This window comes from Mobula birostris, chromosome 25 (genome assembly GCF_030028105.1).
Source record: "Mobula birostris isolate sMobBir1 chromosome 25, sMobBir1.hap1, whole genome shotgun sequence".
NCBI lineage: Eukaryota > Metazoa > Chordata > Chondrichthyes > Myliobatiformes > Myliobatidae > Mobula > Mobula birostris.
The window spans coordinates 47,655,467-47,669,783 of NC_092394.1; the positions used below are offsets into that span (position 1 = coordinate 47,655,467).

The window sequence follows — 14,317 nt, forward strand, 5'->3', positions numbered from 1 at the left end:
ATATACAGCGATACGGTACAGGTAGTTACAGAAAATGGAAATTTCTGACTTCCAGAGTTATCAGCTTACGCACAGTGCTCAGGAACAAAACGCTTACGTAACAGTGAGGGTATGTAGAAAAATGATAAATGCATGGAATTATGATGATGTGGCTCTTACAGAGATTTAGCTATCACAAGGGCAGGATTAGGTACTTGATGTTCTGGGGTTTAGATGTTTTAAAAGAGACTGGAATGGAGGTAGAAGGGTAAGGGGGGGTTGGGATTACTAGCATTGCTATTCAGGGAGAGTATCGCAGCTGCAGAAAGGGAGGATGTCATGGACGAATGACTTACACTCAGTGTGGGTGTAAGTCAGAAACAGGAAGGGAGCAACCACTGTATTTGGAGTATTCTAAAATCCCCACCATAGCAACAGGGACACTGAGGAGCAGACAAGTAGACAGATATTAGAAGTACAACAAAATAACAGGGTCGTTGTCATGGATATTCTCAGCTTCACTAATATCGATTGGCAACATTTGTTCGGTGTATCCAGGAAGGGCTCCTGACAGAGTATGTACATGGGCTGACTCGAGGAAAGGCCATACTGGATCTAGTACTAGGCAATGAATCTGGTCAGGTGTCAGATCTCTCAGAGATAGTGACCATAACTCCCTGACATTTGCCATAGCTTGGACAAGGATAGGAGTAGAGGGTATGGGAAAGTATTTAATTGGTGGAGGCCTAATTATGAGGATATTAGGCAGGAATTTAGAAGTGTAAATTAGCAGAGATGTTCTCAGAGAAATATACAGTGAAAATGTGGAGGTTGTTTAGAGAGTACTTGGTATGGGATTCTGGATAAATTTGTCCAGTTGAGGTCAGGAAAAGATGGTTGAGTGAAGGAAAAAGGTGGAACATTTAGTCAAGAGGAAGAAGGATGCTTATTTAAGGTTTAGGAAGCAAAAATAAGGCCAGGTTCTTGAGAGTTATAAGATAGTGCCAGGAAGGAGCTTAAGAATGGACTTAGGAGAGCTAGATAGGGACATGAGAAGGCCTTGGTGAGTAGCAATAAGGAAAACCCCAAGGTGTTCTACAAGTATGTGAAGAACAGGAGGATGACCAGAGTGAATATAGACCTACCCGGGGATAAGGTGGGGGTGGGGGGACATGTGCCTGCAGTCAGAGGAAGTAGGAGACATCCTTAATTAATACTTTGCTTCACTGTTCACCTGTGAGAAGGACCTTGATGAATGTGAGGTCAGTGTAGAACAGATTAATGTGCTGGAGCACATTGAGGTTAAGAAAGAAGCACTGTTGGAACGTTGAAGAACTTTGAGATAAATTAGTCACCAAGGCCAAGTGTGATATACCTCAGGTTTCTACCGGAAGAGGGAAGAGATTGCTGGGGCATGGAAGATGATCTTTACATTCTCACTGGCTACAGGAGGAGTACCAGAGGATTGGAAGATGGCAAATGTTCATTTGTTTAAGAAGGGTAATGGGGATAATCTTGGGAATTATGGATCTGTGAGTCTTACGCCAGTGGTGGAAAAGCTAAAAGAGAGGATTCTTAGGGTCAGGATTTATGCGCATTTGGAGAAGCATAGTGTTATGAAGAATAGTCAGCATGGTTTTGTGAGGAGCAGGTTGTACCTCACGAGGCTGATTGACTTTTTCAAGGAATTGACAAAACAAATGACTGAAGGTAGAGTGGTCAATGTGGATTTTAGTAAAGGTTCCCCAGAAGGCTAATCTATAAAGTCCAGAAAGTCACATGGGATCCATGGGAAATGCAGTTGTATGGATTGGAAGGCAGAATGTGAGCGTATATGTGGAGCGTATTCTGCCAGGAGGTCAGTGACCAGTGGTGTTCCACAGGGATCTGTTCCGGTATCCTTGCACTTTGTGATTTTTATAAATGACTTAGATGAGCAAGTGGAAAGCTGGGTTTGTAATTTTGTAGATGACATGAAGATTGGTGGTGGTGTGGATAGTGCAGAAGGTTGTTGAAGGAATAACGGGACATTGACAGAACGCAGAGATGAGCTAAGTGGCAGGACCAGTTCAAAACAGAAAAGTGTGAAGTGATACACCTTGGAAGGTCGAACTTGAAGGCAGAGTACAAGGTTAATTTCAGAATGCTTAGCAGTGTGGAAGAACAGAGGGATCTTGAGGTTCAAGTCCATGGATCCTTCAGAGTTGCCACATGAGTTGATAGGGTGATTAAGAAGATATATGGTGAATTGGCTTTCATTGTTCAGGGATTGAGCTCAAAGCCATGAGAGCATGTTGGAGTTTTACAAAATTCTGATTAGGCCACACCTGGGGTGTATTGTGCTCTGTTCTAGTCTCTTCAGAAAGGGTGTGGAAGAATTTGAGAGGGTGCAGAGGAAATTTAGCAGGATGCTGCCTGGATTTGAGAAATGTTTTATGAGGAAAGGTTGAGCACACTAGGGCTTTTTCTCTTTGGAGCAAAGGAGAATGAAAGGGGACTTGATAGAGATATAAGATTATAAGAGGTGTAGATGGAATGGACAGCCAGCACCTTCCTCCCAGAGTGGCAATGGCTAATACTAGAGGGCATCATTTTATGATAAGTGAAGGAAAGTTTATCGGAGGTGTCAGAGGCTTTTTTAGAGGGAGAGTGGTACATGCCTGGAATGCATTACCAGGGTTGGTGGTAGAGGCTGATACATTAAGGACTTTTAAGGGACACTTAGATAGGCCAGGGATGTAAGAAAAATGGAGAGAAATACGGGCTGTGTAGGATGGAAGGGTAAGATTGATTGAGGAGTAAGTTAGGGGATGACGCAAAATTGTGAGCCGAAGGGCACATACTGTGCTGTGCTGTTCTATGTAACCTTATTCAGTAATATTGATTACAAGATCTTGCGATGCCATCTCTTTTCCCAGATCACAACAGAGAACAAACATGCTCTTAGGGATTTCCAGAGCTCTTGAAAGGCAATGATATAAATGCAAGGTTTTTTGTTTTAATCCAGAAACCCAACCTATCAACTTCTATTTATATTTCCTTAAGGTTTGCCCCACATAAGGGACATACAATTGCAATAGCAACTTCAATTGATATAGCTATTTGGATATAAGAAAAAGCTCCAAGAAAATTCATGGGAATATTGTTCAACACAATTGAGAGTGAGGGGTATAAAGTGGTAATGGATCACATAACCAAAAGTCTGGTAAAGGAGTGAACATAGGGAATACCTGAGAGAGAAACAGTGGTTAAGAGGTTCAGGTTCCAAATGACACCAGTGAGTTCTGATACATTACCGTTCCCCTTCACTCCCACTTCCACTGTTGCATGGTCCCACTGTGCGATCCTGCACACACTGAAAGACACTGATTCTCCATTAGACTGCCTACTCCCCTTCCTTTCACTGCAGCGTCTGAGTGGCATTGAACAGAGAAACCAAGATATTGCAAGCTCATGGCAACCGAAGAGGTTAAAAAGCTGAATTTCATCATTTGGTGGTGGTAAATTAGGAAGAGCTAATCTGTAAACAGCCAAACGAGAAATGTGTGGCATTTTGTGGCATAACTGATGCAATCTGCTGGGAGGCTGAGGGATCTCGACTGGAGTGGCGCCTGTCGGCTTTTTACGGTTTGGCTTGTGCTGTGGGGATTGGGTTGTTATTGTTAACACAGCACAATCACCATTACCCTAACAGGCCTGGGGACAACAACACTGACTGGTTCATTAAGAGTTCGGATAAACAGTTCCGAACAGATACTGCACTGAAAATTCTTCAGTGTGGGGTCAGTAGGTGATGGGCAATCATTGCAATTTATCTCACTGGACGTGTTCTCTTCCTTGCACACAGTCTCTTACTAACTGGCTTTCAGTTTCTCTCACTTGCAGTTGCTATATTTCTGTTCCTGTATGAATGTTGCAATCATTATTTACCTTCCTCTCTCGCGCTCTCTCTCTCTCTCTATACAAAAAGTTAGTTCTGCTCTCTTTATATGTGAGTCCACTCTGTTATGCTCTCTGTGCCTCTGCTTGTGTGTGTCAGTTTTGCCCAAGTGGATTCTTGTTTCTGATGTCATGACACTCCCTCCAACTGTGGGTGTTGTATTCCTTCCACTCACCTTTCCATCTCCCTCTCCATGTTTTTACTTCTGTATATGGTTTCTCTCTCCATCTCTCAATCTTTCTTTTTGTCTTTGAGTATCTCTTTCTCTTCCTCCTCTCTCTGTCTCTCTCCCCTCTATTGCTCTCCCTCTTCCCACTTTCTTTCCCTTACTCTCCCCCCTCTTTCTTTCCTTTTCCTTCCCTTCTCTCCCCCCTCCCCCTCCCCCTTGCCCCCTCTCCCCTTCCTCCATCTCTCCCCCCTCCCCTCTCCCTCTCCCCCCTCTCTCCTCCCTCCCTCTCCTCCATCTCTCTCCCCCTCCCTCTCTCTCCCCATCTCTCTCTCCCCCTCTCTCCCCTCCCCCTCCTCCATCTCTCTCCCCCCTCCTCCATCTCTCTCCCCCTCTCCCCCTCCCCCCATCTATCTCCCCCTCTCCCCGTCTCCCCCTCCCCTCTCCCCCTCTCCCCCTCTCCCATCCCCTCTCTCTTTCTCTCTCCCCTTCTCTTTTTCACTCTCTCGCTCTCTCCCTTTGCCTTGATTTTCCCTCTCTTATTCTCTCCATCATGACCTCATCCTTTCTCTCCCTTTTTTCTTCCCTCTTTGTCTTCTCTCCCTCCTCTCTCCCATTTTCTCTTTCCCTCTTCACTCCCTCCTCTCTTTTTCCCCTCTACCATTCTTTTCTTGTTTTTTCTCTCTCTCCTAACATTGCTCTACACTCAGCTCTTTGCTGATTATATTTATATAAATTTACAATTGTCACAGTTGCTCTCCTGTTTGGTATTATGAAGCTACTGTAATTCAGGTGTGAAAATCCATGAGTGATGCAGAAACTCACGGCCTGCTGAATCTTCAGTGAAAATCTCTGACAATGTAGCATTTAGACGGAATTAATAGACTACCCTGTAGGCAAATTTAAATATGACAAAGGATCTGAGAATCCGTCAAGTTCTGCCATTTACCTACACCTGAAGGTCTGTCCTGAAGGTAATTTATTACATTAATTTCCGATATTGATCAGTTGCAGTGATTCACAGATGCAGTTTTAGAAAATATATTGTTAACTTCAGCCTCAACTTCCCTGAGAAAACAGATGGTTGCAGAGTTATGAGGCTTTCAGGAAGGGGAGGGGAGTGAGGCGGCCCACGCTTCCAAACCACAGAGTTTTAGCAACCTTGCTTGAGAGTATGCGACCTTTTCCGATGGTTTGGCATAATCCTAGTGGTGGTCTCAGTCAGTGAGGTACTGATGCGGGATGATTGTTAGCTCTTCTGTAAAATTCTCAACCTTTGAAAGCACAGGGACACCTTCAAGAAGCAGTGCCTCCAAAAAGTGCTAAGGACCCCCGTCACCCAGGTCTTGCCTTGCTCTCATTACTACCATCATGGAGGAGGTACAGAAGCCTGAAGGCACACACTCAGCAATTCAGGAACGGTCTCTTCACCTCCGCCATCCGATTACTGAATGGACGTTGAACCCATGAACAATACCTCACTACTTTATTTCTACTTGTGTACTACTTATTTAATTCATGTTTTTTTCTATCATCCTGTATTGCATTGAACTGCAAATTTCACAACATATGCCGGTGATATTAATTCTGATTCAGAGGGACTTTCTTCACAGCTGCTGCCAGACGTGCTCAATATTTATAGCACTTTAATTTTCATGACACTCCCTCGATTTCTGAGTGTGTATTCCTTCCTGTCTTCTTTCCACTCTCTCCCCATGTTTTTAACTTCAGTGCATCACCCTCTATGTATGACTAGTCCATCTGCTCTTGTTGTCTAGGGCAGGAGTGCCTGATGGGTTATGGTCGGTGTTAAAGTCCCCAGCACCCTAATAGTTCTAACTTCAGGCAAGTAATAGTGACATGTGGAGGAAATTCATTGCTGAGCTATTTTAGAATTATGTAGATGTGATCTGACTTGGGCAAGGAGTCCTTAAGACCTTAAAACATAGGAGCAGAATTAGGCCATTTAGCCCATCGACCCTGCAATGCCATTCGATCATAGTTGATGTATTTTCCCTCTCAACCACATTCTCCTACCTTCTTTCCGTAATGTTTGACACCATTACTAATTACGAACCTCTCCAGTAACTTGGCTTCCAAATGTGGCAATGAATTCCACAGATTCACCACCCTCTGGCAAAAGAAATTCTTCCTCATCTCTTTTCTAAAAGGACATCCTTCTATTCTGAGGCTGTGCCCTCTGGTCCTAGACTCTCCCACTGTTAGAAACATCCACTCCATGTCCAATCTATTGAGGTCCATCAATATTTGGTAGGTTTCAATGAGAATTCCACCCCCCCCCCCAAATTCTTCTAAACTTCAGTGAGTACAGGCCCAGTGCCATCAAATGCTCCGTAGACATTAACTCTTTCATTCCCAAGATCATTCTCATAAATGTCCTCTGGTTCCTCTCCAATGCCAGCACGTCATTTCTGAAATATGGACCCTAAATCTATGGGTGGGTTCTCCCTCCCACCCCTCACTCCATTTCCCTAGGACACTATGACTATTGTGTGTGTCTGAATTTGTGCTTTCAGCACCACAAAAACACTTTGGACAGAAATCAATACCTCCCCGCCCCAACCAAATGGCTCACATGATTCTTCAACTGGACATGCTGGCTGTCCCGTCCCATCCTGTGGACCTTTGCCATAGCAAGCTTAATCAGAATCTTTTCCTTGGGTGGCCTTAGTGTTGAGCATTCTGCCTCTGAGTCACGGGTTCAAGTCTCAGTCATGACCCGAGCACCTGGTTTTGCCTTTACTGTGATAATGTTGCACTCTGTTGGAGGGTCACTGGGGACTGCCCGAATGGAGGGCAAACCCTGGCCCACACCTGGAGAAGAGCAGTGAGAGTGGTGGCACGGCTCCGCACTTCCAGTGACCCAGGTTAATTCTGAGCGTGGGTGCTGTCTGTGTGGAGGCTGCATGTTCTCCCTGTGACCGTGCGGACGAACTTGGGCTGTTCCTGGCACGTCCTCTAAATATCACAGTGGGCCGGGCACGAGAGTACAGGATGGTAATGCTCGAGACATGGGATCAGTCTTGACTCTGGGTAGGGTTTGCACATTCTCCTAACCCTCTGTCTTTGCCTGGATTCTCCAGTTAACTCCCACATCCCAAGGATGTGAAGAGCAATGCGATGACTGGATCCTGTGAATTGCTCCTTGTGAACGATTAAGAATCTGTGTTGGAGTGAGGTGGATAGCATAGGGGTAGTGTAGGATTAGTGTGCTGGATGGCTGCGTGGACTAGAGGGGCTGTGAGACTCTGTTAGGGAAGTGGCAAAGGATTAAGGAAAGCATTAGTGCTATATGCCCTACACTGTCAGAACATACCAGGATAGTAATGGGCAGTGTGATACATTCTCTAAGATACCTGTGGTACTCCAGGGGTTAAAGTGTTGGATGACATCATTTTTCTCTCAGGTTGTTTGCTTTAAACAGGCTTGTCATAGTTTTGTGGAGACATAAATTGCTCCAGTTGTACATGGGCTGGGAAGCCCCTGGCGTCCAGAACCTCACTGGCTCTTTCTTCTCTCTCTCTTCCAGGGAAGCCACTCCACCAGCCGGGAATGCAGCCGCTGGCAGGACTGCTGAATTCCTTCCAGAGCCCTGCTGAGCACGCTGAGGCCAGGGACCCCACAGGAGCCCAGCAGCAGCCATCCTACTGCCGGACCCAATTCGATACCCTGACCAGGGGTAGGGTTTTACCTCCCGCCTGCCCGCCCGCCGTCCGCCTCTGGCAGTCACACCGCTTCTCAGGACTTCTTCACTGTCCCCTTGAGTAGCAGCAGAAGTACTCCCTCCCCCACCCCGATTCCACGTTTTCTGTATTTGGAGGAGTTTGGATTTATTCAGAAAAGGAGGCAGGCAGCAACAGTGGACAATGCACAAAATTAATTTGGAATAAGCAAACCATTTTGCAGTTCTCCCCCACATACACTAATGCATACACTCACACAATTCATACATACATTAATGCTCACACACAGATATCCACGTACATGCACTAATGCACACATATACTCAAGTGCACTCACATGTATATATGTGTGTGTGTGTGTGTGTGTGTATATATATATATATATATATATATATATATATATATATATTCTCAATGGCCACTTTATTAGGTACACCCGTACACCTGCTCATAATGCAAAGATCTAATCAGCCAATCGTGTGCCAGCAGCGCAATGCATAAAAGCACACAGACATGGTCAAGAACTTCACACATTCTTCAGACTAAACATCAGAGTGGGGCAAGAAACGTGATCTAAATTATTTTGACTGTGCAGTGATTGTTGTTGCCAGATGTGGTGCTTTGTGTATCTCAGAAATTCCTGATCTGGGATTTTCATCCAAAAATCTCTTGAGTTTACAAAGGTTAGCGCGAAAAACAAACATCCGGTGAGTTATGGTTCCGTGAGTGAAAACGCCTTGTTAGTGAGAGAGGTCAGGGGAGAATGGCCAGACTGTTTCAAGCTGACAGGAAGGTGACAGTAACTCAAATAACCACATGTTACAACAGTGGTGTGCAGGAGAGCATCTCTGAGTGCTCAGCATGTCGAACCTTGAATTGGACAGGCTACCGCAGCAGAAGACCATGAACATACACTCAGTAGCCACTCCATTAGGTTCAGGAGGTACCTAACACGCATGTGAAAAGGCTGGAGGTGGGGCAAAGCCTTTACCCTGGCAAATCACAGCAAAGCTAAAGTGAGCAGCTTTTAAATTTCTCAGGTGAACCTGGGCAGAATGTGTAGCAGACTGGCACACCCCTACCCCCTGGGGGTTTGTGCTGTGTAAACTGATGCCTGTTGGCAAGGTTTTGTCTCCAAAGGTGACGTCAAGGTCCACTCTAGAGCTGAGTATTACAGTGCGAGGGAGTGCTGTTTTTGGATGAGGTAGCAATAGAATCTCTGTCTGCCCGCTCTCTCTCTCAGATATTCTAGGTAATACAGCAATCCTGGAAACGCTTGACAGGTGAGGCTGTAACTGTGCAAAGAGAATGTTTTACAGACCTGAAACATTAATTCAGTTACCATCCCTACGGTTGCTGCTTGTTCTGCTGACATCAAGCATAGTCTTTGACAAGGTGACTGAAGACATGACATTTTCCCTGGCTGGGTTTTGGAACTAGGGGATCTAGGATCAATGACACTAGCAGAAAAGGAATACAAATACCTGCATTTATGTAGCGCTGAACGATGTTCTAGATCACTTCACTTGTGCTGTGCTGCCTGTGTTGCAATGGAAGACCTAGTTTTATGCAGCAAACCCCCAAGGGTCAGCACTAGCCAGAAGGCCAGTGCCGCTGGGCAGCGGGTGGGTGGAGACGGACTCAAACAGTCAAGGGAGACTGTATAAATAACAATGTAGAGCTGTTGGGAGTGGGTCTCGCTGAATTACTCTTGCACAGAGTTGGCATGGACTTGATGGGATGAATGGTCCCCTTCTGTTCTCCAACCTTCCAAATGTGAAACGAAAATTATTGGAAGGAAAGAAATGGAGTAGGCCATTTGGCCCTTTGTGACTGCTTCCCCTCTTCAGTAAGATCATTGTTAATCTTACTCCACTCTCCTATTCTTACACCATCTCCCTAGACGGCTGTAATATCCCGAAACCTCCCAGTATCACATATGTTCAGCAAATGAACCTCTGCAGCTCTCTTGGACAGAGCTAATTTCGAAGATTCACCATCACCTGTGGAAGGAATGTCTCCTTATCTCTATCCTGAATTGCTGACTCTTTATTCTAATGCTACTAGCTCTCGCTCTTTGCAAACATTAGATATTCAAGCTTCCCAGAGGTATAGTAACCTGACAAAGCAGTTTCTTCCCCTACTGCAGATCTAAAAGAAAATATCTACATATTCCGAGGAGCTGACTACTGGAAGATCTCAAGAGACGGCACTATCAAAGGACCCCTGTCGCTGCAAAAGAGCTGGCCGGAGCTACCCCCGGCTATCGAAGCAGCAGCCGTGTCGGAGAAGGAAGGGAAGTTCTACTTTTTTAGAGGTAACGGGATTTTCAGTCAGTGTGGTGAACTCTTTGTGGGGGGGGGGGTTTGTGTGTGTGGGGAGAGGTCATGGGTGCCCTGTTGCCGACAGCCAGGATCCAGCAGGCCTCCTGCCTTCTCTCCCTATTAATGACATCAGAAGGGTTACAGTGATGGGAAGAGGTAGTGAAGGGTTACAGTGACAGGGAGAGGTAGAGAAGGGTTACAGTGACGGGGAGAGGTAGTGAAGGATCACAGTGACGGGGAGAGGTAGAGAAGGGTCACAGTGACGGGGGAGAGGTAGAGAAGGGTCACAGTGACGGGGAGAGGTAGTGAAGGGTCACAGTGACGGGGAGAGGTAGAGAAGGGTTAGAGTGAGAGGAAGATGTAGAGAAGGGTTACAGTGACGGGGAGAGGTAGAGAAGGGTTAGAGTGAGAGGGAGAGGTAGAGAAGGGTTAGAGTGAGAGGGAGAGGTAGAAAAGGGTTACAGTGACGGGGAGAGGTAGAGAGGGGTTACAGTGACAAGGAGAGGTAGAGAAGGGTTACAGTGACGGGGAGAGGTAGAGAAGGGTTAGAGTGAGAGGGAGAGGTAGAGAAGAGTTACAGTGACAGGGAGAGGGAGAGAAGGGTTAGAGTGAGAGGGAGAGGTAGAGAAGGGTTACAGTGACAGGGAGAGGTAAAGAAGGGTTACAGTGACAGGGAGAGGTAGAGAAGGGTTACAGTGACGGGGAGAGGTAGAGAAGGGTTAGAGTGAGAGGGAGAGGTAGAGAAGAGTTACAGTGACAGGGAGAGGGAGAGAAGGGTTAGAGTGAGAGGGAGAGGTAGAGAAGGGTTACAGTGACAGGGAGAGGTAAAGAAGGGTTACAGTGACAGGGAGAGGTAGAGAAGGGTTAGAGTGACGGGGAGAGGTAGAGAAGGGTTACAGTGACAGGGAGAGGTAGAGAAGGGTTAGAGTGAGAGGGAGAGGTAGAGAAGGGTTACAGTGACGGGGAGAGGTAGAGAAGGGTTAGAGTGAGAGGGAGAGGTAGAGAAGGGTTACAGTGACAGGGAGAGGTAGAGAAGGGTTAGAGTGACAGGGAGAGGGAGAGAAGGGTTAGAGTGACAGGGAGAGGTAGAGAAGGGTTACAGTGACGGGGGGAGGTAGTGAAGGGTTACAGTGACAGGGAGAGGTAAAGAAGGGTTACAGTGACAGGGAGAGGTAGAGAAGGGTTAGAGTGACGGGGAGAGGTAGAGAAGGGTTACAGTGACAGGGAGAGGTAGAGAAGGGTTAGAGTGAGAGGGAGAGGTAGAGAAGGGTTACAGTGACGGGGAGAGGTAGAGAAGGGTTAGAGTGAGAGGGAGAGGTAGAGAAGGGTTACAGTGACAGAGGTAGAGAAGGGTTAGAGTGACAGGGAGAGGGAGAGAAGGGTTAGAGTGACAGGGAGAGGTAGAGAAGGGTTACAGTGACGGGGGGAGGTAGTGAAGGGTTACAGTGACAGGGAGAGGTAAAGAAGGGTTACAGTGACAGGGAGAGGTAGAGAAGGGTTAGAGTGAGAGGGAGAGGTAGAGAAGGGTTACAGTGACGGGGAGAGGTAGAGAAGGGTTAGAGTGAGAGGGAGAGGTAGAGAAGGGTTACAGTCACAGGGAGAGGTAGAGAAGGGTTACAGTGACGGGGAGAGGTAGAGAAGGGTTAGAGGGAGAGGTAGAGAAGGGTTACAGTGAGAGGGAGAGAAGGGTTAGAGTGACGGGGAGAGGTAGAGAAGGGTTACAGTAACGGGGAGAGGTAGTGAATGGGTTACGTAGGGAGAGGTAGGGGAGAGAAGTGTTACTGTGATAGGGAGAGGTGGGGGAAGGGGGATTACAGTGAGAGGGAGAGTTAGAGAACGGTTACAGTGACAGGTAGTGAAGGGTTACAGTGATGGGGAAAGGCAGTGAAGGGTTACAGTGACAGGGAGAGGTAGTGAGGGGTTACTGTGTTAGGGAGAGGTGGGGGAGAGAGGGGTTAATGTGATAGGGAGAGGCAGGGGAGAGAGGGGGTTAGAGTGATAGGTTTAGCACCCCTCTCACTCTTCCAATCTCTAGTCCAGTCTCTCAAATGTTTCCTCAGAAACAACACTCCACCCCAAAGCATTTACAGTGTATTGAATCAGGGGACCAATACTCTAGTCTGGATGAATTAAGGTCAGTGGAAGGTACTGATCTTAGTGAGGACTGTCAGTCCTGGGGCAGGTAAAGTCCCAAACCCCAGTGTAAAACTCCTACTGCCTGTGATGTCCAGCAAGATAAGAGTTTTGTACAGACAAGTCCTTACTGGAAGTAAGGTTGAATGAGGATGCAAGGAAAGTTCAGTGCTGAGTGTGAGAGGTATGGAGCAATCAGTGTGGAGTAGCTGGCAAAGACCACGTTGTACATTGCAGTCTAAGTCGCATGGTTTAGGGTTATAGTATTACAGAAAACTGCGTGGTCTATATGTAAACACAGCAGAGTTTTTCAGTAACATTGGAAATCATACTGAAGGTGATTATGGGAATTGTTACGTATAAGTTTGAAAAACAAATGCGGATGCTGGAAATCCAAAAAATAAATCTAAAACACCAGAGAAAGGGAATCAGAGTTATTGCTTAAAGCGGAAGACCTTAGGGTTTGCTGTCTGACATCTGAGTGTGTTTATTGCAATAAGAATGAGGTAGTATGCTGATAAAGATCTCATCACAGAGACAGCAGGGGAATTAACTGCTTGCTGAGGTTAGACCTGGAAAACGTGCACGGTTAGCTGTGGACTGGGTCAAGCTGAGGTCCAATTGTATGGTATGTTCAGTGAGAATGACACTGTGTGTTGAAGTGAACTCTTGCCTCGCATTGCCATCTGCTGTTTACTGGCGGGAGGAGCTGACTAAGGCTTTTGTTTCTGTTGATCCAGGGGGCCGGTGTTGGAGATACACGGACAACCAGCTGGACCAGGGCTTCCCGGTGAAGGTTAAAACAATGAGGCTGCCTCGACATCCAGATGCCGCCTTCTACTACCCCCCGCTCAGCCACCTGGTGATTTTCAAAGGATACAAGTACTATGTCTTGAGTGAAGAAACGATGCAGGTGGAGCAGTATTATCCGAGGACCCTCAGTGACTGGAACGGGATCCCTGTTGGCATTAATGGGGCCTTCACCTGGAACGATAAGCGCACCTATTTCTTCAAGGATGACACCTTCTGGAAGTTTGACCACAGCAGGTTGAAGGTGTTGCGTCAGGGGCGGTGGGCACAGGAACTGGTGTGGACAGGCTGCCGGCACACTAACCATACCAACTCTACCCGGCAGCAGACGTAACTGCAGTTAAAGTACAGTCCCTAAGCTATCCCAGCTCAGCTTGTCTGGGGAGACAATGGGAGCAGGTACATGTCACAGAGGGAGCCCAGTGTAATCAGACACAGTACACCACCCACACAGTGTACGACCTACACACATGGAGAAGGTACACAGTACATCACAATTTATATTTATATCATTTTTGAGTGACTGTATGTTTACTGATGTCTTATATGTGCCTTGTGCTGTGTACGACTGTTGGTACTGTGTTTGTACCTTGCCCCCCCGGAGGAACGCAGTTTCCTTTTGCTGTATTCGTGTATAGTTGAATGATAATTAAAGTTGAACACAAACAAATACAGAGACACACACATGAATACACAGTACAATCTACACACAAGGAGTGTGTAGATCATACCACACACACACACACACACACACACACACACACACACACACACTGGGTACACAGTACACTACACACACGCGGGTATGGCTACACTACAGCATACACAGGGATTGTACATAGTACACCACACACACACAAACACAGAGTGGGTACACAGTACTCTACGCAAACAGGGACGGGAACAAAGTACACACACACACACACACACACACTCACTCACTCTAGGTACACAGTACACTGCACACGCAGGTATGGCTACACTACAGCATACACAGGGATTGTACACAGTACACCACACACACACACACACAGAGTGGGTACACAGTACTTTACGCAAACAGGGACAGGAACAAAGTGTGCGCGTGCACGCGCACACACACACACACACACACACACACACAGGGTACGCCATACACTACATACACATAGAGTGGGTGCGTTGTTCACCACACAGACACAGAAGGATGGGTATACAGTACACCATACGTACACATTCAGTGGGTGTACAATACAGTACACACATGGAATGGGTACTTAGT

At 46.6% G+C, this 14,317-nt stretch overlaps 1 protein-coding gene across 3 annotated transcripts in view; it reads left to right on the forward strand.

The window, feature by feature from the left end:
- Positions 1-13,726, forward strand: part of mmp28 (matrix metallopeptidase 28) — a 99,601-nt gene extending 85,875 nt beyond the window's left edge. For all 3 annotated transcript variants that reach the window (XM_072243028.1, XM_072243029.1, XM_072243030.1), the window contains 3 exons: positions 7,636-7,785; positions 9,939-10,106; positions 12,987-13,726. In XM_072243028.1, the coding sequence (XP_072099129.1) occupies positions 7,636-7,785; positions 9,939-10,106; positions 12,987-13,390 (722 nt within the window). In that variant the 3' untranslated portion in view covers positions 13,391-13,726. The remainder of the gene's footprint in view (positions 1-7,635; positions 7,786-9,938; positions 10,107-12,986) is intronic.
- The last annotated feature ends 591 nt before the right edge of the window (positions 13,727-14,317 follow it).